Raw genomic sequence first — 21,987 nt, 5'->3', positions numbered from 1 at the left:
AACATTTAACGATCAGCTGTTGTTTACGCTAATAACGTAAATTCGTATCTTCCATACGACTGAAATCTGAGCCAGATATCGCAAGACGTTATTCCATTACCGCCTAACGTTATTAGCGTACGTCGGCGTTATATGCTTCACCCAGGCCCGGATCTACGATTTTTTCTGACCGGGGCAAAAATTCATGATGGCGCCCCCCCTCTAAGTTTCTTAAGAAACATATAATTGCATATTCGTCATCGCGATTTCAACCCGAGTTATTTTTTTCACTAATTCGAGGTCGTTGATAACGAATATGCAATTAGATTTTTCCTGAAATGAGTACTTAAAAAAAAAATCACTCTTATTTTTTTCCCATTGTTCCATTAAAAGTTATTTTTTTCCCATCTCCTAATCTTCGACCACAAATTAGTAGAAAAAATGACTCGGGTTGAAATCGTTCGAAAAAATAGAAAAGTTTGTTTTTACCAGAATTTCGTTTGCAGCCCTCGCTCACCTATCGTTTTTACCCGCGCTTTACGAACGAAATTATTCCAGACGAAAATTAATTTTTTCAGGGACATATATCGACCCGGGTCATTTTACTTATTAATTCGAGGTCGTAGATCACGAATGTGCAATTTGATATTTTGTAGGATCAGTATTTTGAGGAATAAATCACTTTTAGTGCAAAATTTCGAAGAAATTGGTCAACTTTGAGGAGGTGTAGCAGCCAGAAAAAAAAGCACTAGTCATATGCTGATTTTTTTGTGATAGATTGGTTCTCTGCATATAGAAACAACCACACTTCATTCATCTACCGCTAACAGTTTAGATTTTATAATTTTTTCCGCGAAGGTCCAAAATTTCCGATTTTCTATCGATCATAACTTGAAAACTTAATTTTTAAAAAATATCTGTTTGCATATTCGTGTTCTACGCCCTCGTATTAGTGTAAGTTACGAATTTGGTTTTGATCGGAGACCAAAAATATTTTTCAAAAAATCCATACAGTAGGTATGGAAAATTTGAAGAATTTTCGATCTCTGCGATTTCCACCAATATTGGTGTATTCACTGAATCGAGAGCGTAGATTACGAATATGCAAACAGAATTTTGCTGAAAGGATTAGTTTTTAAGTTATGGTCCATAAAATATCGGAAATTTTGGCCCTTAGTTCCAGATGCAATGGGGATAAGTCGGTAATCCCCCAGGCAAAGAAATTACTGGCTCTATGCTTGCGACACATTGTAGACATATCCTATCTTTTAACCTATTTCACCCAAGTGTGGCGGTCATTCCTAGATGACTGGATAATACATATACAGTTAATTGATCCCTCATTGATTTTGAAGATTTTTGGCATAGTGATGGTTTATCATGTTTCCATTCTACAGTTTCGATTTTAGCACTAGGAAATTAAATTTTTCCGAGAAACCGAAAGAAAAAAATTCAACCTCTGGTTGATTTTGGCGCCCCTCAAGCTGGCGCCCGGGGAAAGCGCCCCGCTTGCCCCCCCTAGATCCGGGCCTGGCTTCACCCATATCTCCCTAATGTCAAAATATTTTATTACTCAACATATTCTCCTCTTCATTGTATACATTAATTAGAGTGAACCTGCAACGTCTTTAGACCTTAAAAAAATGTTTCTTCTTGCTCTGCAAACCAGACCTCCACAGCTTTCATTACATCCTCGGTGGTGGAAAATTTACGACTTTTTATACTTTTTGTCAGTTGAGGAAAGTGATGATAGTCGGATGGAGCCAAATCTGGTGAATAAGGCGGGTGTTCTAGTAATTCAAACCCTAAATCACGAATTTTTTGCATGGCAACATGAGATTTGTGTGCAGGGGCGTTGTCCTGCAAAAACAAAACACCTTTGGATAGCTTTCCGTATCTTTTCTCTTTAATCCCATCCCCCCATCCATAGTAACAATTCGGTTTTAGTAGTCTACATCGTTTTCAAATCGAGCACAGATCGTACCGGATGCTTCTATCCTTGCACGCTTTTGGTCAACATCCAACATTTGGGGATCCACTTTGCTGCAATTTTTCTCATGTCCAAATTGACGTGAACAATACGATGAACGCGTTCGTATGAAATATTCAGTGCTTCAGATATCCGTTTTAGCCCAATTCGACCGTCTGATAAAATCATCATCGACTTTATCGATATTATCGGGGACTGGCCTTCCCGATCGGTCATCATCTTCAATGGAAAATTTACCTCTTTTGAAGCTTGCAGTCCAATTTTTCACGGTCGCATACGAAGGACATTGACCACCAAGGGTATTAAGATATCTTCGTAAATCTGCTTACCCCTTAACCCTTTTAAATACTGGATGATGGTCATCAATTTTTCGATTTTCACAATTCCGGTTGATATCTTCTTTCTTTTAATTCATTGCGTAACTCTGGTTTACATTTTTGACCTCAAACTTCACACTGACACTTCTAATGGGATATTGTTCGTTGCTATGGTAACGCAATATTTTTTGCATGCATGGAACTGGTCTAGGCTAATTAGATATCAATACATCCTCCTACGTTGGTACCAAGAGGCAGTACACAGGTACTGAACGTTCTTTAAGATTTAATTCCACATTAAAATTTAAAACTGCCATTTTTGAAGGGAATTAAAATTTTAGTGGAGCATTAAATTTTGACTGACTTCTCTGCATCATAAGCTTATGATATCAACTATAATGAATTATTCATGTTCTGATTATAATAAAAAAGATTTAGGCCCAGTTTCAAAAAAGGCCGTTAAAATTTAATCCCCCATTATTCCTGTTGGAAATTAGGTTGGTTTAGGATAAATTCTTCTTCAATGAAACGCACTTTGTGAAACAATCTGTATATTGATTCAATCAATTTAACGGAGGTCGATCTATACTCTCAATGAATATCAAACAAGAACTAACTCAAACGGAGAGAAATATCTTATTCCTAAAAGATGCTTATATACAGTATATAGGTTCCAATAGCAAAGTACATAATATGGTTATCACAGTCGAAAACTGCTGGGGTATGTTATTCAACACTTCGACCGCCAGCACTAATATTGTTGACTAATAAACCAATCGCATTTGACATATTTATATTTGTCGGGAATTCTGAATGAGTAAGGGATTTGGTTTTGCTTTACTCTGATGAATTTATCTCAACACGCCGCCTCAAAATCAAATCTCTTATCTTTTATAACACAATGCTCAATTACCTATACATATCAAAATTGCATGCAAAAATAGAATATTCCTGAGTATAGAAAGACCCTCCATTTGTTATCTGGGGCAATACAAGTATGGTCCAATATTCATTGCAAGGATGTGGGAAACCCAGAAAAACCACACCAGACCATTTCTATTAGAAATTGTATAGATACATATTATAATACCTTCAGTATTAAATATAGTAATACCTAGTAAATAAACATTTAACACTTCAATTTACTAAACCTAAACCTGCTATGAAATAACAGACATTAGTCTGGTAATGGTTTGATTTAAATATCGGAGAGCTGATAACCTCTGCAACTTTTTTGAGTTTTATAATATATCCTAATTTTTTATTTCGGGAGAAAAGATATTCGATGTCAATATGTTCTGATCTCGTATGATTTGCAGTACCTACTAGTTCCAAAACTAATACAAGCTGCAACAACCATTATTATTCGACCAGCATGACGCGAGGTCGCGGAATTTGCTGTACGCAATGTACTAATAAAATCGATCGCTACGATGATTCTATAGAGTGTGCAAATTGTGCCAATAGCTATCACATAAAATGTGCTAACTTATCACTTGAAAGCTACAATAAACTCCGTGAAAATTGTGCCGATAAATGGATCTGTGAGAATTGCCGTCAAATGGGTGAGAACGCGTCTAATTTCATCAATCGAGAAACACAGACCGCTGAATACCTGCATTCAACAATGGACTTTTCCAAGTTGAGGGAACAAATCGTCGCTGATATCAGTGCTATTTTCTTCAAAGAGATCAACGATTTGAAGACTATCATAACAAACCAAAATAAACAGTTAAAAGAACTCTCATCAGAACTACGTTCATTCAAAAAACAAAAGAACCTTATCGCTGCACCGCATGACAGTAATACACCCAGCAATCAACCGGTTCGGAACATCCCCGATGATTCATCTTTATCTTCGGCATCGGTATCACTGAATGTTACACCTGCTTGCATTCCGAATAAGGAAATTCCAAAATTGAATGAAACCTTGACCGGCGATTTATGTGTAACTGGTGAGAATTCCTCCGAGTGGAATACTGTCACTAAAAGAAGAAAACATAAGAACCCAAGAAATTCACCTGCTGAAAATCCTATTTCTCCGAGAATTCCACTATCTGAAACAACGACAGTAACCAAAAAAATTAATAGGCCTCTGGTTGGTACACTCAAGTCGAACATCCTGCATGTAGCACCTAAAAAGCAGTTATCTTACCTCCACGTATCACGGCTCAGTCCAGAGACGACCGTACTTGAATTGCAAAATTTCCTTAAACAACATATACAGAATGTCTCCTGCGAAAAACTTAATTCGAAACAACCGGAGTTGTATTCTTCTTTCAAGGTATCACTACCTACAGAATACTTCAACACAGTTATGAATCCTGAATTTTGGCCTGAAGGCATTGCTGTGAATAAGTTTTTTATAAAGCGACATCAACCTGTGGTCACAAGCTGAACTTTAAAGCTGATTCTGAACCGCTTCAAACATCTATCGCCAATAATAATTGCCCTGAGGCCAAAAATAAATTCAAATTGCTACAATTAAATGTCCAATGCATTTCTAACAAGTTGGAAAATCTTGAAATTCTTTTCACCGACGAGCGTCCTGATGTCGTTTGTATTTCTGAGCATTGGTGCTGTCCTGAGGCGATCCTAACAATGACCATTCCGGGATACTACCTGACTGATTTCTACTGCCGCCCTTCAAGAGTCCATGGTGGATCTATGGTCTATATCCGAGATGGTGTTCAAGTGAAAGAATTGTGCGTGTCGCGGTTCTCCCAAGAGATGCAGTTTGAAGTGAGTGGGACAATAGTTCTCGTCCAAAAAATCCGCTTGGTTGTTCTCAGCGTGTACCGACCATCCTCTGGAGATTTCGGAATATTTTTGAACGCAATTTCTACTACTTTGGACTATTGTAGCGGTTTAGCCGATAAAATTTTTGTTTGTGGCGATTTGAACGTCAATCTTCTAAATAATAATTGTCCTAATCTTAAATTATTTATAGATCTACTTGAATGTTTCGATTTGCATATTTCTTCTCGAGAACCTACTAGGATCTTCACGGACATAACAGGCCACACATCCGTATCAAAGTTGGACTATATTCTGAGTAATGTGGAACTGTCCGTCTGTACCACCGAAGTATACGAAGCTTATTTGGGCGATCATCGAGCTCTTTCGCTTGAATTTCCCATTAGTCTCTCGCCGGTGGCCAAGCATGGGTCAAAGTTGGTCAGAAATTTGAGTCAATATAATCTCGACGACTTTGTGTACCGTATATCTGTAAGTGACTTTCGTGGGATGTATGGCGTTCTGGATGTGAATGGATGTTTCGGTGAATTTGCTGACGTGATTCAGACGACATTTGAGATGTGTTGTCCACTCTTCAAGTGTAATGGTTCTCCTCATCAGCCCAAGAAGTGGATTACTCCAGAGATCGTATCGGCAAAGCGCGATCTGAAGCATCTTCACTGGATGCGGACTAATATGGCCTGTCAGACCACCTGTGACCTGTATAGGAGTGCCAAATCTTCCTACAACTCCTTACTCAGGACGGCAAAGTTAGATTACCATACTGGATTGATCGAAAAATCCGATAATAAAAACAAAACTGTGTGGTCCCTGGTTAATACTCTTACTGGCAGAGGAAATAAAGGACTTCGGCCGAAGGAGATTTTAGTCGATGGTGTTTCATATGTCGAGGCTGGGGATCTGGCCTCTGTGTTTGCAGATTATTTCTCGACTATCACCCAGCGAACGTTGAGTGTGTACTATAATAACTCTTTGTCGTCCTCATGCACTACATCTTCAATGAATAGCTCAACATTCTTCTTTCATCCTGTGCTGGAATTTGAAGTGATTGATGCAATAAAGTCTCTCAAAAATAATAAAAGCAGTGGAGTGGATTTTATTTCCGCCAGAATTTTAAAACTGATCGGGGCGCTTATTGCTCCACATTTTGCCCATATTATCAATTTTTCAATAAGTAGTGGCATATTTCCCAGCCATCTCAAGAAGGCTATTGTCATACCCATATTCAAGAAGAATGACTTGAACGAAATCGCCAACTATAGACCAATTTCCATCCTCAGTGTCTTTGCCAAGGTCTTCGAGAGGATTGTGCTGGACAGGATGATGAATTTCCTCGATAAGCATCATGTACTTGACACCGCACAACATGGTTTTCGGAAGGGCCGCTCAACTGAATCCGCAGCTCTCTGCTTTGTTGAGTGCGTTTATGAATGCCTTGATAGTGGATTGTTTGTCGCGGGATTGTTTTTTGACCTGTCACGGGCATTCGACACTCTCTCCTTCCAATTTATAATCGAAAAATGCTACAATATGGGTTTTAGAGGAGTGTTTTTGAGATGGATTTCCAGCTATCTTGAGGGCAGAACTATGATCGTCAGAGTTGACAACGCATTTTCGGATGAACATGAAGTGAATTTGGGTGTCCCTCAGGGTTCAGTCCTGGGGCCGCTCCTATTCTTACTTTTCATAAACGATCTACCATGCAACTTAAAAAAGATGATGATCGCTGCAACATCCCGCCACGATCTTCTTCGTCTATTGAACATGATCAGAATACTACTGTTCGCCGATGACACCTCAGCATTGGTTACTGCGCGAAGCTTTGACGAGCTACAGAGGTTATGTCACCTTTTAGTCCAGTGCTTTGTTGATTGGTGTCGCTCTAATTCAATAATGATTAATGTTGCTAAAACTGAATGCGTTCATTTTGCTCTAAGATCCAGCGAACGCAGATTGGTTGTACGCTATTTGGGCGAGGTTATTTCATCTGCGGACCATACCAAGTTCCTGGGTGTCCACATCGATTCCAACTTGAAGTGGAGCACTCATATCGATTCTGTCTGTAGAAAACTCAATGGCTCTTACTTTGCTTTAAGTAGAGTACGGAATTCACTTCCTTTGCGGTCCGTTCTCAACATATACTACAGTTTGGTGTACAGTCACCTATCATACAACATCCTACTGTGGGGTAATTCATCGGACGTTGGCAGAGTCTTTGTTATACAGAAGAGGATCTTGCGTATGATATTTAATGTTGAGCCTAGGTCCTCCTGTAGACCGGTTTTCATCGAAAATGGCCTCCTCACCTTGGCCTCGATTTTCATTCTCAAATGTTTGATCTATACCAAAGAAAACGAAAATAAGTTCACCAAACTTTCTAGCTTTCATAGCTACAGTACAAGAAACGAAGGATTGTTGTGTGTACCAAAACATAATTCCTCTAGATTCGAATGTTCACCAATGTATCACTGTATAAAACTTTTTAATCACTTACCTAGATCATTGCGAAGTCTTAAGTTGAATGAATTCAAAAAAGCAGTTAAAGTTATTTTAGTTAGTAGATGTTATTATTCTGTTGCTGAATATTTTTCTGATTCTTGTGAGTAGTTTTTTATTTTGATTTTGTTTTTTTCTCTGACTTGTCCTATACATGTATTTGTCTGACAGGATTAATAAAGTATTATTATTATTATTATTATTATTATTTCTATCTTCATAATAATAATGAAAGACATCATAATAGTCAAATTAAAACCTTTTTTTTTATAGTCTTAACTCACGTATTCTGACGGCTTTTTATAGATCCATGTTGTATATAATCTTTTTCTGTGAATGAGGCAGCGATTAAAGTTTGCATTTTTTTTTTTTAAATAAATTGTAATTATTATTTTCCAAAAATTAGAATTCAAATAATTCGAACATATTTTATAATCTTGAATTAATTGATAACTCCGTAAGAACATCCAAAGTTCTTCTGTTCTTCTTTTATTAAAAAATCTACTTAAAATATATAGATCCATTTTAATTATACTATGAGATTTTTTTACACAGTGCTTCATAATCTTCTTTTGAAAACACTTACATAATGCAATAATTTTTTTTCTCATCAAGTATAATTTCATTTTGTCCAAACTTGATTGCTTTTGTCATAGAAAATCCATCAATTAGAACTTATCAATGTTTCATCATTCGTTGTATCACTACTACAATATTTCATCCGGATAAAGTACCCCATAATTATATATTTTGCGATATATTTTGTCTACTTATAAGATATGCATGGATGAGTATGAATTTCGAAAAGCGAAATCATTTTAGATCCTTTTCGATTTTTCGTTTGTTTTAACTCCTACGTGTTGGGCTTTACTCAATTGACGAAATTGACAATCGTTTCCTCAAGGAACCTTCCTCAGAATTTCTTGCTCTAAGAAAACTATTTAACTTATCAGCTATTTGAAAAGGAAAGTTTAGAAATCTAAATATTCTATGATGTATCAATGAATTAAATCGATTGCAAGTGTTACTATGTATCTGAAGCTTGAAGTTCTGACGACTGATTCAAAAGTTTCAGCATTTTCTAATCAACTATCGCTGCTTGAAGCCCCGGGAAACAAATCGCGTTTATATTTCAATGGATTTCCAAAAATGCATCAATAAATTCTTATTATGCATTTTCAATCAACAATATTTTCATTCTCCGGTGTCTTCGATAAAGACCATGATTTATTCATCAACAATAATAATAACTTTATTGCTTTATACCAATGATATCTATTCAACATTTCATTTATTGCCTAGAAATATTTAGGAATGCTATATTATATTAAGCACATATAACTTAATAATTTTCATGATCGATACTCTGGACATTCTTTCACTTTGTCCTTATTTTGGGTAAATTCAACCCAATTCACTCTTGTGAGATTCATATTAACCTCCACCTTAAATTGCCAATTCATCACAATCACTTTGTTCTTATATACTAAATGTACCAATTTCATTTCATAAACGTGTTGATGTCAGATTTACCTACTGGTTTTGGTTCACCAGTTTCTTTCTGCATTATTATCGATTCATTCACCTGATTTACCATTATCAGATTTACCTACTGGTTTTGATACAAAATCAGATTCACCAGTTTCATTATCAGTTACCTTTGAGTTACCTGATTTATCGTTATCAGATTTACTTACTGGATTTGATACAAAATCAAACTCACTAGTTTCATTCTCAATTATCTTTGAGTTACCTGATTTATCGTTATAAGATTTACCTACTGGTTTTGATACGAAATCAGATTCACCAGTTTCATTATCAGTTACCTTTGAGTTACCTGATTTATCGTTATCAGATTTACTTACTGGATTTGATACAAAATCAAACTCACTAGTTTCATTCTCAATTATCTTTGAGTTACCTGATTTATCGTTATAAGATTTACTTACTGGTTTTGATACGAAATCAAACTCACCAGTTTCATTCTCAATTACCTTCGAGTTACCTGATTTATGGTTATCGGGTTTACCTACTGGTTTTGATACAAAATCAAACACACCAGTTTCTCACTTCACCGAATATCTGATTTTCAAGCACTATCAGATTACTACATGAAGCCATGCTATCAACTCAATAAAGTCCGTACCTGCGTCTTATTGCATCAACTATATGACTTTCCGTGACTGCTGTATATTTTCTTTTAAACCACCAACTGGTTTCAATTCAATAGAGTTCATACCAGTTTGTTATTGCATTATATTTTGAATTTTAGTTCACTATCAGATTTTTTTTTTTTTTTCTCATTCTTCAGAAAGGTAGATAACTGATATTTTTTAATCAGCTCGTGACTAGCAATTAATTAATTAATAAAATTCAAATTCAATAGAATATTAGAGAGAATCGTTACTGTGAATATGATATTGTAATTTATAATCATCACATCTCTAATTTATACTTGGATACGAAATGAGTCACTCCACTTTTTCCATAAATTCAGTACTTATGAGCATCAACACATTTTTATCAGTTGTGATTTTAGTTCATTCGAAAAGTACCTTTATTATTGGATTTTTTTTTTTTTAACAACAACATTATTCTTCATTATTGAAATGATTATAATTATTTCGAATCATAATTTTAAATAAGCAAGACTCTAAGACTCAATTGAATCCCTTTGTTGTAAGAAAAGCTTCTATCAAGATATGCAGTCATTTAAAGTGATTTATGAAGTAATGAAATATAAATCAAATTACTCAACAACCAGACTTCAACAACCAATTTAGAAAACAGACATATTCAGGTATTTTGCTATTCCAGCAATCTGTAATATTTTCACCATTAAACATATTGGCTTTCGAACTTCTACAGTAGCCTATCATAGTGTGAATAATATGAAGATTAAGTTATGAAATATATTTAGATTCTTATTCAGATAATTGAAGACACAATTGAAATAATTTTTTTTTTTTTATGAAGCCATTAGAACATTTCAAAATAAATTGAATACTCAATTCATTTTCAAGCATTAATTCCGATAATGATCATGAACTCCTATTTTTATGCCCTTGATCAGGACTTCTACTTTTTACTTTCACCAATCAAAGAAAATAAATTCAACTTATGTCAGCTTCTCATGAAATGATTTTTTGCTTAGGCAAATGCGAAGCTGGTTCCTATATTGAATGATACTCAATCTCAATTTCACTAATTTTCGAAATCTAATGTATTGGCAACGATGTATGCATTCAAAACATTTAATTCAAATAAAGAAGAAATGTCCCGATTTCGGAAAACTATCAATTACTACTTATGAAATTATAAATCGTCCATGCTCTTCATTTCGAGAATACAAGAATTGAATTTTTTTTACTTTTTTTTTAATCAGTCACATTATATAAATATAACTGACCTCGAAAAGGAAAATTTAATATTTCTTAAATATTATTTTTACTGTGTTTTGGTTCTTAAAACAAATTCCATATTCTATTTTATATCCAGATAGTTCATAAACTACTCTTGAGATATATTCAAACGGATTTTTTTTTTTGATGAAATGTCTTCTAAGTTGGTTGAGTCTGATTTATATTTCGCTTGAGTACCTACCTAATTCAATTTCAAAATTCAAATCCTTTTCAATTGAATTTTAATTAGGGAATTTCAAATCAAAATTCGATTATAATGCCCTTCAATGATAACTATCATTGAGAAAATTCCTTTTTACGAAATTTTATAACAGTCACAGACAAATTGATTTTGTCTAGATTCAACGAGCTTTCGTTTTACTTATCTGAAAAACCCTACAGGCTGTTGATCAATATAAAAGAGAAGACGCCCATTCTCTAGCTCCTTAATTCCCCTTGTGATGGATTGTTGCATCTTGATCCAACTCTGCTACTGACTGAAAAACACTTCGTGGTCTTTCGTAGGACTCATCGCTGATCATCAGCTAACTACGCACATATTGCTTTTGAACCGAGTTCACTTCACTTCACTCACTACCAAATTTTTCATTCTCAATAGTAGAAGGAAACTTCTTATTATTTCACTAATTAACTTCCTGAACGAAAGGTATATTCGCAATTAACAGCGGCGAATTTATTTTTAACAGAGCAAGCTGGGCCCATAACCTGTTGGAAATTAGGTTGGTTTAGGATAAATTCTTCTTCAATGAAACGCACTTTGTGAAACAATCTGTATATTGATTCAATCAATTTAACGGAGGTCGATCTATACTCTCAATGAATATCAAACAAGAACTAACTCAAACGGAGAGAAATATCTTATTCCTAAAAGATGCTTATATACAGTATATAGGTTCCAATAGCAAAGTACATAATATGGTTATCACAGTCGAAAACTGCTGGGGTATGTTATTCAACACTTCGACCGCCAGCACTAATATTGTTGACTAATAAACCAATCGCATTTGACATATTTATATTTGTCGGGAATTCTGAATGAGTAAGGGATTTGGTTTTGCTTTACTCTGATGAATTTATCTCAACAATTCCATTCGAGAATGATGGTTTTGAATTTTAATAGAGCATTAAATCTTAATGAACGTTCCTGAAGCTGGGCCGACAAGCATCACTTCAGGACCTATGGAAAGTATTCATTATTTTAAACGTTTATTAATGTATTTTTGCTCTCTCGCTAATATGGCACCGAAAATTCTGTCATTTTCGAAATTCGATACGTGTATGGTCTCAAAAGGTAGGGTCGGTCAAAATCGATTCGTCTTGAGGTATCGAATGAGCGCCAGTTGAGTTACAAATGAACAAAATCCGCTAGAATGTTCCTGTATCTCAAAAACTATTCGTCAGATATACCTCGAAATGTACATGAATCTTCAAAACGTTATACGTTGGAACCAAGCAGCGTTAGAGCGATTCGGTACTGAATTTGTGCATCAAGGTGTCCGACCCAATCGTTTGAGACCATTTTCGCATCAAATTTCGAAAATTACAGACATTGTGAAATTAAATCCTGAAGAACGTTCCTGCAACTGGTTCAAGAATAATGTGATAAAATTAGTTCGCATTTCTCACTTACAGATTGGAAAAGGACAGATTTCTAGCTAATTTGGAGCCAACTTTAGATTACAAAAGTTTCAATAAAGCTGACATTGTTATTGAAGCGGTATTTGAAGATATCAACATAAAGCATAAAGTGCTGAAAGAAGTTGAAGCAGTTGTACCACCTCATTGTATATTTGCAACTAATACTAGTGCCATTCCAATCTCAAAAATAGCAGCAGCATCTTCTAGACCAGACAAGGTCATTGGTAAGAAAAGATTATATGCATTCATAAAAAGACGACTATGGCCCGGTTGTACCGGATTTTTCACTATAAGTTGACCCTCTGAAGCCCGTTTGCAACAGCCGAGAATTCTCTAGAAAATTTACTCGAGATTTCATGCGCTGAATTCTTTACCGTTACATACGCACTTTCGGTAGAATTCTCTGTTCAGTTGCATACAAAATAATCCCCGCCGTTTTCTTACCAAAATTTGGTACAGAATTCTCGGCTGTTATAAACGGGCTTAACTCCATAAAGAAATACATTAAATAAAGCTTTGATCAACTCGGCTTCAACCTGAACTGTACAACCGGACCTGAATAAAGTCGTGAACGATATCTTTATTTCGGCATTAATCCTACTCTATTGCTGTTAACTGAGCTCTCTCAGTATTCATATCACGTTTGTTTTTTCATTCATTTTTATGAAAATATTTCAGGTATGCACTACTTCTCTCCGGTTGAAAAGATGCAGCTCCTTGAGATTATTACGACTGATAAAACTAGCAAAGATACCACCGCAACAGCAGTTGATGTTGGTTTGAAGCAGGGAAAAGTTGTTATTACAGTTGGTGATGGCCCAGGATTCTATACTACAAGAATTCTATCAGCAATGATGGCAGAATCTGTCAGACTGTTACAAGAAGGCGTCGATCCCAAAGAGCTGGATAAACTAACGAAGACTTTCGGTTTTCCTGTAGGTGGCGCTACTCTTGCTGATGAAGTAGGCCTTGACGTAGCATCACATATTGGCCCGGATCTATTCAAGGTAAATTTTTCCGAAAGAAATACTTTTTTTCTTATTATTGCCCGATTCAATGCTCTTGAGCATCACAGGTGGGAAAGCAGCAACAGTTCTACGCTAGTTTCTCAGAAAGAGAGCAATATTACAAGCTGTTCAATAGAATTTGAACTTAAAATTTTCTGATATGATAATATATTAATGTAGTGCGTAACAAGAATTCAGTGTGTGATACTGATAGATAAAAAGTGTCAACTATACCAGCTGGTATAGGTGTGTGTAGGATGTCCCAAAGCACAATTTAAAATTATTGTCATATATACAGGGTGTTAGAAAACGAAGATATAGACCAAAGTTACACTTTTAAATGTAACATCCTATATTTGACCTCAAAAATGGAATGGCAAGCTCAAGTTATGATGAATTTCTTCTTATAAGGCTTGTTCGTAGAGTGGTTGCGAACCACTCTACGAACAAACCTATAGCTTAGAAGCACCCTTTACGAGATAATGGCGAAAAATCGAAAATATGAAGTTTTTTTAAATAGCAATTAATGAAGAAACTAGTTACGCCAGCGAAACAGATAGAATTTTTTCGAGTAGACAAGTTGGCTACTCTTACATATGAAAGAAAATTTCAACTCGGTAATATACAGAGTGATAATAATTAATTCTCAGACATCAACTACAGATGATCGTCGAAAACTCTCTTATTTAAAATGGCTATATCTCGTTGAACGTAAAAATTAATTTCCAAACTATATTCATAAAATTTTCCCTCATCTAAACCTGATCCTTTCTGAGCAATTTTCGATTTTTGATTCGAAACTAGTAAACCATTTTCGCCATTATCTCGTAAATGGTCCTTCTAATTTTTAAGGACACCCGATCTCTTTTTTCGAAATAATTGTATATATTGAAGCAGATAATTCGAAATATATATCGTTCCCAAAAGTAACAAATCCAATGTCTATATCGGCACAAGAAAACGAATGAAAAACTCATTATCCTTTCAGCGACGTTTCGGAAACTTATTTCCTTCTTCAGGCTACAAAAAATTGGAAAACAAAATCACTTAGGCATTCAAGAAGAGTCATCAGGAATACAAACGTCACTAATAAAAATTTATATTAAAAAATAAATTATTGTCATAAAAACTAGCATTTCCTGTAAGGAGAAAACGAAAATGGTAGAAACCTCAACTTAATGAGGAAATGTTAAAATTTGACATAAATAATATCACATCAAAATATGCAATATAGCAAGAAGGACAACTCTACCACATCAGAATAATAACGACAAATATGAGAAATACGTTAGTTACATGGAGAATAGGGCTCAAAAACAACTGAAAAAGTACATCGAACTGTTAACAATAACATTATAGGAATTAAGTCTATTATGAAAAATCCCTGATAAGTTAACAACCGGAGACGATCCTGCTTTTCTAGTCAGAGAATGCTCCCCTGTGTCCAATTCATCTTGTTATTTCGAAGAGTGTACAATCTTACCTTTTGCAAGTTTATGGAAAATAGCTTGAGTCTTCAAGAAGGGTGAGAAGTCTGAAATCAAAAACTATAAGCCGATATCTATTCTCTTTTGGGGTCCTTCTGAGATAACTGTCTTCATTCGGTTTTTGCCCTGCTTACTGATCTGATCTGATTGGCGCCTGCTTGAAGGCTAGAATCAATTATGTTTTTCACAATGGCTTGGGACCCGTTGAATATAAGCTAAATGCTGGAGTTACCCAAGAATCGAGTTTTGGTCCTCTGCTATTTGTGGTGGTTTTGAAAGTTCTCATTCGTGTGCGTGCCCTTGTGATATCCTGATGATTTTAAAATATTGTTCCTGTGGATGATCTGAGGATGCTTCAGTCCAGTTTACAGCTAGTCTGGTATTGGTGTAGGTGAAATGAACTGAAGCTGAATTTGCAAAAATGCTTCCAGATGTCTTTTACCAGGAGACTGTGGTCATTGGTTGCCAATTACTTTATTAGGGACCAATTCCTTACAGGTGTGGATCAAATGCGCGTTCTCGGCATTTTATTTTACAGTGCGTTTAGTTTTATTCCGCAAATTGAGGAGCTATGCTCATATGCTCAACGAACCCTCGGATTTGTCTGTAGGTGCTCTGAAAGAGTCTGTTGACATAGAGTTGTTGAGGTTACTTTATTTCGCACTCGTTATTATAACAACATGTTGGCAGTATCATTTGGTTCCCTACGTATGATATATATTGTAGATATTAGAATATCAGGGTTACCCACTACTTGAATGAGCGAACGTGAATGCTAAATATCACTTCCTGAAACACTGTCTTCTCTCTTTTTAAATCACTTTTGGCATTTTTGTAATTATAATTATTATTAGTTCTGGCAATGGCGTCATCATTGTATAAAGTGGTCTTTATACAATGGCGTCATTACATTAACAACATTTTATGAGTGCCAATCTTCAAACGTGAGACAATTATTTCATGGCCAACCGAGTGATAAAAGTGAGTGGAGTATAGGTACAGGAATGAAATGATTTTAAAATTTATTCAACTCTAATAGAAAAGATAGCTACTGATTTATTGTTACATTCATAAACTTAATATTAATATACTGTCATTTGTTCAGCTATAAATGACACCCAAAAATATTCATTACTTATATTGACAAAAAAGCTTTTTATATTAAATGTATTCAGTCAGATTTGGAGGATCAACCTCCAAAAATTTTGGTACCTCACTAATATTCGATATTTGATTTGTGAATAACAAAATTACCTAGTTCATCAATTGAACTTTACAAATCACTATTTTTCAAGAATTAAAGAAGCAAACCACGAAGTGCGTGACGATATATTTTTGGAGATTTCAAAGAAAAAATGAGTGCCAACTTTGCTCCGTTCTAGTTACAAAAACTTGAAAAAATTATTTCATGGCCAACCGAATGCTAAAATAAAAGTGAATGGAGTATAAAATATAGAACTGTCAAAACAAGTACTCAAAGATTTTTATTGTTCAGCTGGTTTATTTCCGATCCTGCATATCCCATGTGGTTCAGAAAATTCACTAGTTCATTACCCAAATCTCAGATTCACGAATATTTTTGCTCAGGAATGTTCACCTCCCTTTCTTGCATCAGTGTCTTATATTGGCGTTTTCCAAGCCTACAGAAGGATTAAGGACAAGTAGGTGTTTATGTTTTTTCGCAAGTTCATCATTTTCATTTCCTTCAAATTCACACTGCTTTGGCATCCGTAAGAAAGTCATCATATTGCCTCTAGCCAACTGGCTAGAGGCAATCAATTGCTTTGTAGCATTGCGGCATTCCCATGTCCGCAGACGTGGTGTAGATGTTTAACCCCTTGAGCTTCCGTGTAGGAAAGACACTATTGCGCACAAGTGTGGACAGATTGGTGTAACAGCAATTGCAATTTCTGCTACCGATTGCGTGTGGTGTGGTTGCCGCTTCTGATTTCGTCTGCCATGCTAGGGACAATTAGTTGATAATTGGACATACTGCCACCCTGTATTACCTTTTTTATTATCTGCTTCAGTACACATGTCTTTTCAAAGAGTCTTTTGCAGACCCGGATACCGGTGGTAGTTTTGGAAACAGTTTCATCGATATGTTTTTTTCCAGTTGAATTTGCTATCCAGTATAACACCAAGATATTTGCACTCAGTGAAAAAATTCAGGGTCTGACCATTTAGGACCTGAACTCTAATGAGATTCCTCCTGGTGAAGAGTGTCAGAATTGCCTTTGAAGTATTGACGGTAAGTCCTTCTTTCTCACCCCACTTTCGGCTACTCAGTGAGCCCACATGCTCACCTGTAGTCACCAAAATGGCCTGCGTTTTGAAACCACCTACCGAAAGTTTCTCCAAAAAACCATCTAAGAACAAGCTCTAAGATATAGTAATAATAATAATAATAATCCTGGACGTCAGCAGTCACTTCAGTTTTTCCCATATGTAGGCTGTGACGGTTCGACCTTTTAACATAGCCGATGTACACTTCACAGTACAAAGTACCCCTTTTTTCTGGGAACGTTGCATATAAAGGTGTGTTCAGTGTTTTCAAATGCACCCCCAATATATCCGAACATGGCAAGCAGAATCTCCTGTGCAATGAGGTTGCTTTCCACCTCTCCAAGAGTTTAAGGCATACTCTACATCTACTACATCTGCCATTCCTATAGGCAAACTGCTTCTTGTGGAGATCTTTACGTTCCCTTACATTATTTTCTATAATATTGTTCATGGTTTTCAGAAGAAAGGAGGTGAGTACTACACTGGAGTAGCAATCGACGTAATTTAGAAGAGTCTATAGTACCTGTGACAATGAGAGGTTGAAAGGATTTAAAATAGTGGACAAAAATAATTCACAGACAGGATGTAGCTCTGCTGGCAGTTGAATTTTTTTCTTAGAAACCAGAATACTAGCAGAAATGAAATTGAGCAAACATTGTATGAGAGCGAGATGGCAATGAAAAAGAATTTTGTCAGAGGTCCCCTATAATGCCAGCAAGATATACGCCTACTGGTAATTTTAAGTTTGAACGTGACGTGTACGAGTCACGCTATGCAGCTCGTGATAAATTACATACTTATTTTCTCAAAAACTGATCAAGCAGAAAATTACAAGAGACCTCATTTGTACAAAATGAAATAATCTATCAAAAATAAATTTTTCATTGGATATGTATGGATAACAAAAGAAAGTGTCCATCGAGACACATGTATGTATAACACGCCGATCGAGATTTGCTCGATGCGAACAGCCTACCTGTGAATCGTAACGAAGGTCCGCCAAATCGGTCGAGAAATTCTTTCAGCCAACTTCGCGTTGAGAATCGTCCGTGTGCGTCGGGTCTAATGTACACATTGCACATACAGAGTTACCCATTGAAAACGAAGTAGCGGCTCAGTAGGTCAGCAGAACCGAATTATTAAAAAACTCTCGGACACGTCGATTTTTTATTCCAGAGGGACAACTTCTAAGATCAAGTTCGAAACCCTATCGCTTGAAACCCTAGTGTTACTACCCCCACCCCTATATTTTGAATAGGGAAGATGGGGTAAGTGATACCTCATTGGATAGGCCTTTCTATTCTGAGTTCAGCATATAAATTTCTAATACATGTGTGATGCTGAGGTAATAAAAATTAAACTTATTCCAAGACTTGATGTTGACTGAAGAAAAAATAAATAAAATCATAGGTACATAACTTGTTTCTCAATTGCATTGGGAGGAATATCATCGCTGCGTCAAAAATATTCTGCCGACCTTGGTGGAGGATCATCCTCGTCGTTAGAAATGCCTTCAATACTCAAATTAATAATAGCCAAATCTTGCTTCTGACTGGGAGGGTCTTTGGACCAGGTCCAGTCTTCCAAGTGATGATTCTTCTATTCTTCAGTTGTTCGAGGAACACTACAGGACCCTTATATTGGGGAATCATCTCCCATAGACATACCAGTGGTTATTCAGTAGAAAATTGAAAAAAACGGGGAAGAAATTCAAAAAACTTCTGACACTTCATTGGAAGTAATGATAAATCTGCTGTACGGTTCCCGAACTGGCTTTAAAGAAATTATTTCATTTCTCTCAGCGAACGAACCTTAATAGTTGATAAAGGAAACAAACAGTAATATTTTGATGTCTATTGTATGGCAGTTAACGATTATGCTAGAAACCATAGAATAAATTAGTGGAAATTTTATTGATTCATACATGTTTAAAGAAATTACTGTTCTGTACAAAATTTAAATTCGAATATCTCATGGATTGAATGAAAATATTCAATATTGAATGGATCGCGCCTTTAGATTAGGCAGGTGAATAATAAACGAAAATAATTCAAATGCATAACATCCACCGATAATTAAATCAACAAATGTCACAATCTGAATTGAACTAAGAAACTACCATTACTCAAACTATAACCACAAATTCCATTTCGTCGACAAATAGTAGATGCTGATCATGGTTTCGGTCCCATTGACCTCATCAGAGCAACATAACTCCTTCGTCAACGTAATTAGAACGTGAACTCTAGTTCAGAGTCTAGATCACATTCTAATGTGATCTAAAAATATACCGTAGCGACATCTGAGAGAGAAACGGGAACCAACCCAATTCAATTTCCTAACTATCAGAGTGAAGATAGCAGTATGCATCCATATGCTTAGATTTCCAGATTACAGATATCGTATATTACGACAATTAAGCAAGGGAAAAAGAGCTAAAAGGTTCGAATCGTGGCGGTAACCGATCTGCCTCGGACCAGGGCGTTTTTATATAATTCGGTTCTACCGACCTAGCCGCTGTTTCGTTTGCAATGGACCATTCTGTATATGTAAACCATATGCAGGTCTTCAAAAATAATTTTAACATTGCAGTTGGCGTCTTTCAAATTCTGTGATATATAGTTCGGGACCCTTCAGTAAGAAGCAATACAGAGTAATTAAAGTCAACCGATACGTTACAATAATATAAAAGACCCTGTACAATGATATCGGTGGTATTTTGACGAGTATCATTACCTACAATGACGCACTGTTCACTAATTTCTCTCAATCTTTAATTCTAGGCATTTGGTGAACGATTTGGAGGTGGAGACTTAGAAATTATGAAAGATTTCGTCAAAGCTGGATTTCTTGGCAGAAAATCTGGAAAAGGTATTTTCCTTTACGAACCAGGAAAAAAAAGTAAACTCGTCAACCCTGATGCACTTGAGATAGTCAAAAGATATAGTATTCAACCAAAGGGTTCCACGGCAAATGAAGACAGACAGCTTAGGATGGTACTGAGATTTGTGAATGAAGCAGTTTTATGTTTGGAGGAGAATATTTTGGCGAGTCCTTTGGAAGGAGATGTTGGGGCTGTTTTTGGGCTTGGTTTTCCGCCATTTACTGGAGGACCTTTCAGATGGGTCGATTACTATGGTGCCGACAGAATTGTGAAGAAGATGGCGGAGTTTTCTGCAGATTATGGCAAACCTTTTGAAGCTTCTCAAACTTTGCTGGATATGGCGAAAGATAAATCGAAGAAATTTTATACTCAATGAGTCATTCATAAATTATCACAAACTAAATTATTAGTTCGGAGCCAGATCTCTGTGTTTTGGTGAATCATAGCTCATTAATTCCATTCGAGTTTTTTTTTTTAGTTTAGAGTTCAATTCTTCCTGAACCTCAGATAAATTTTCTCTGAAAGTTGTTATTGTTTTCCACGCCTAGCCCAACAAAAACCATAAGTGTCTTTCTCACGAGATATATTTTTCTAAGCTGAAATGAAATTTTAGAATAAAGTGCAAAATATAATGTTAATAAATATTTAATTTTTCGTGAATCTTTATTTTCACACACTGCTTTCATTCTGAATAACCATAAGGTTATTTTATTTCCTTAATTCCCTTGATAGTATATGCAAAGATCGATCGATTTTTTGTTTGCCTTAAACAATCCAGAAATACTTAGTCTGAAGTCTTCTCTTCAGGAAGAGTTTTATTAGAATAGATGCGGACATACAATAGAACCATTTATTTCTTATGGATGTCGAACAATAATTCATTTTTCAGATTCTGGAAAATTTACCACCTGTCTCAAACCCTTGGTTATTCATGGTTCAGACTAAGTATATCTGGATTGTTTAAGGATCTCCACCGGAATAGGTTCCGGTGGAGAGATGGTACGAGTTTGACATGATACATATTTTTTTGCATTTATGATTCAAATCAAAAATTCTCAGTATGGCTCTCGGAGTATGGAGCTTCATCTTCCGGTTGAAATATTTAAACACTACAATGTACTGATGAGTGGACAACTCCCGAAACCGTTGTTTACGCGTTTCAACTTCTCTGGGATTACCTATGACAAGCTCTTCCGCTGCCACAAAGAACAGAGAAGCCGAGTTTCTTATTATTTCTTATTGCTCATTATTTCAAGATATCTTTTTCTTTTCGGGTGCTTTGAAAAATCTAGTGGACGCAGCGGTTTCCTTCCGAATCAATCTACAAGAATTAATACCTGGCATCAGAATCTTCTATGATCGGGAGGCATAATAAGCTTATGTTATAACCGAAACAAATTTGAAAAAAATGCTTTCTTCTAAAATGAAGACGGTATCGACTTCATACTTACTCGGCAGTATAGCATAGGCGGTGATTCAATTCTTCTAAAATGTTTTTAGACATCTTAGATTCGGATTCGTAAATCCGTCTCTGTTCGCAGAAACTGCTGGGACTGGAGTACTGAATCTAAGGAAGATTTTTGCACTTGTATCATTCAACCAGAAATGTAACAGTAAGTCGCAGGGAGTACCGAAATATATTGTATTGAAGAGCTTCTTGGAGCAATATCAAATGATTGTAATTATCTAGTTGAACATGAATATATTAACTTCATTAGAGGATA

General features: G+C 35.8%; 1 protein-coding gene across 1 annotated transcript in view; it reads left to right on the top strand.

Annotated features, from left to right (window-relative positions):
* LOC123312294 (trifunctional enzyme subunit alpha, mitochondrial) overlaps window positions 1–20,917 on the top strand; it is a 46,663-nt gene extending 25,746 nt beyond the window's left edge. Inside the window, exons 6-8 of the mRNA XM_044896655.1 lie at window positions 12,594–12,823; window positions 13,278–13,606; window positions 20,163–20,917. Coding sequence (XP_044752590.1) covers window positions 12,594–12,823; window positions 13,278–13,606; window positions 20,163–20,639 — 1,036 coding nt within the window. The 3' untranslated portion in view covers window positions 20,640–20,917. The remainder of the gene's footprint in view (window positions 1–12,593; window positions 12,824–13,277; window positions 13,607–20,162) is intronic.
* Window positions 20,918–21,987: the final 1,070 nt, after the last annotated feature.

This window comes from Coccinella septempunctata, chromosome 4 (assembly GCF_907165205.1).
Source record: "Coccinella septempunctata chromosome 4, icCocSept1.1, whole genome shotgun sequence".
Taxonomy (NCBI): Eukaryota; Metazoa; Arthropoda; class Insecta; order Coleoptera; family Coccinellidae; genus Coccinella; species Coccinella septempunctata.
The sequence above is the reverse complement of the archived record's forward strand: the minus strand, read 5'-3'. Positions and strand labels throughout refer to the sequence as shown.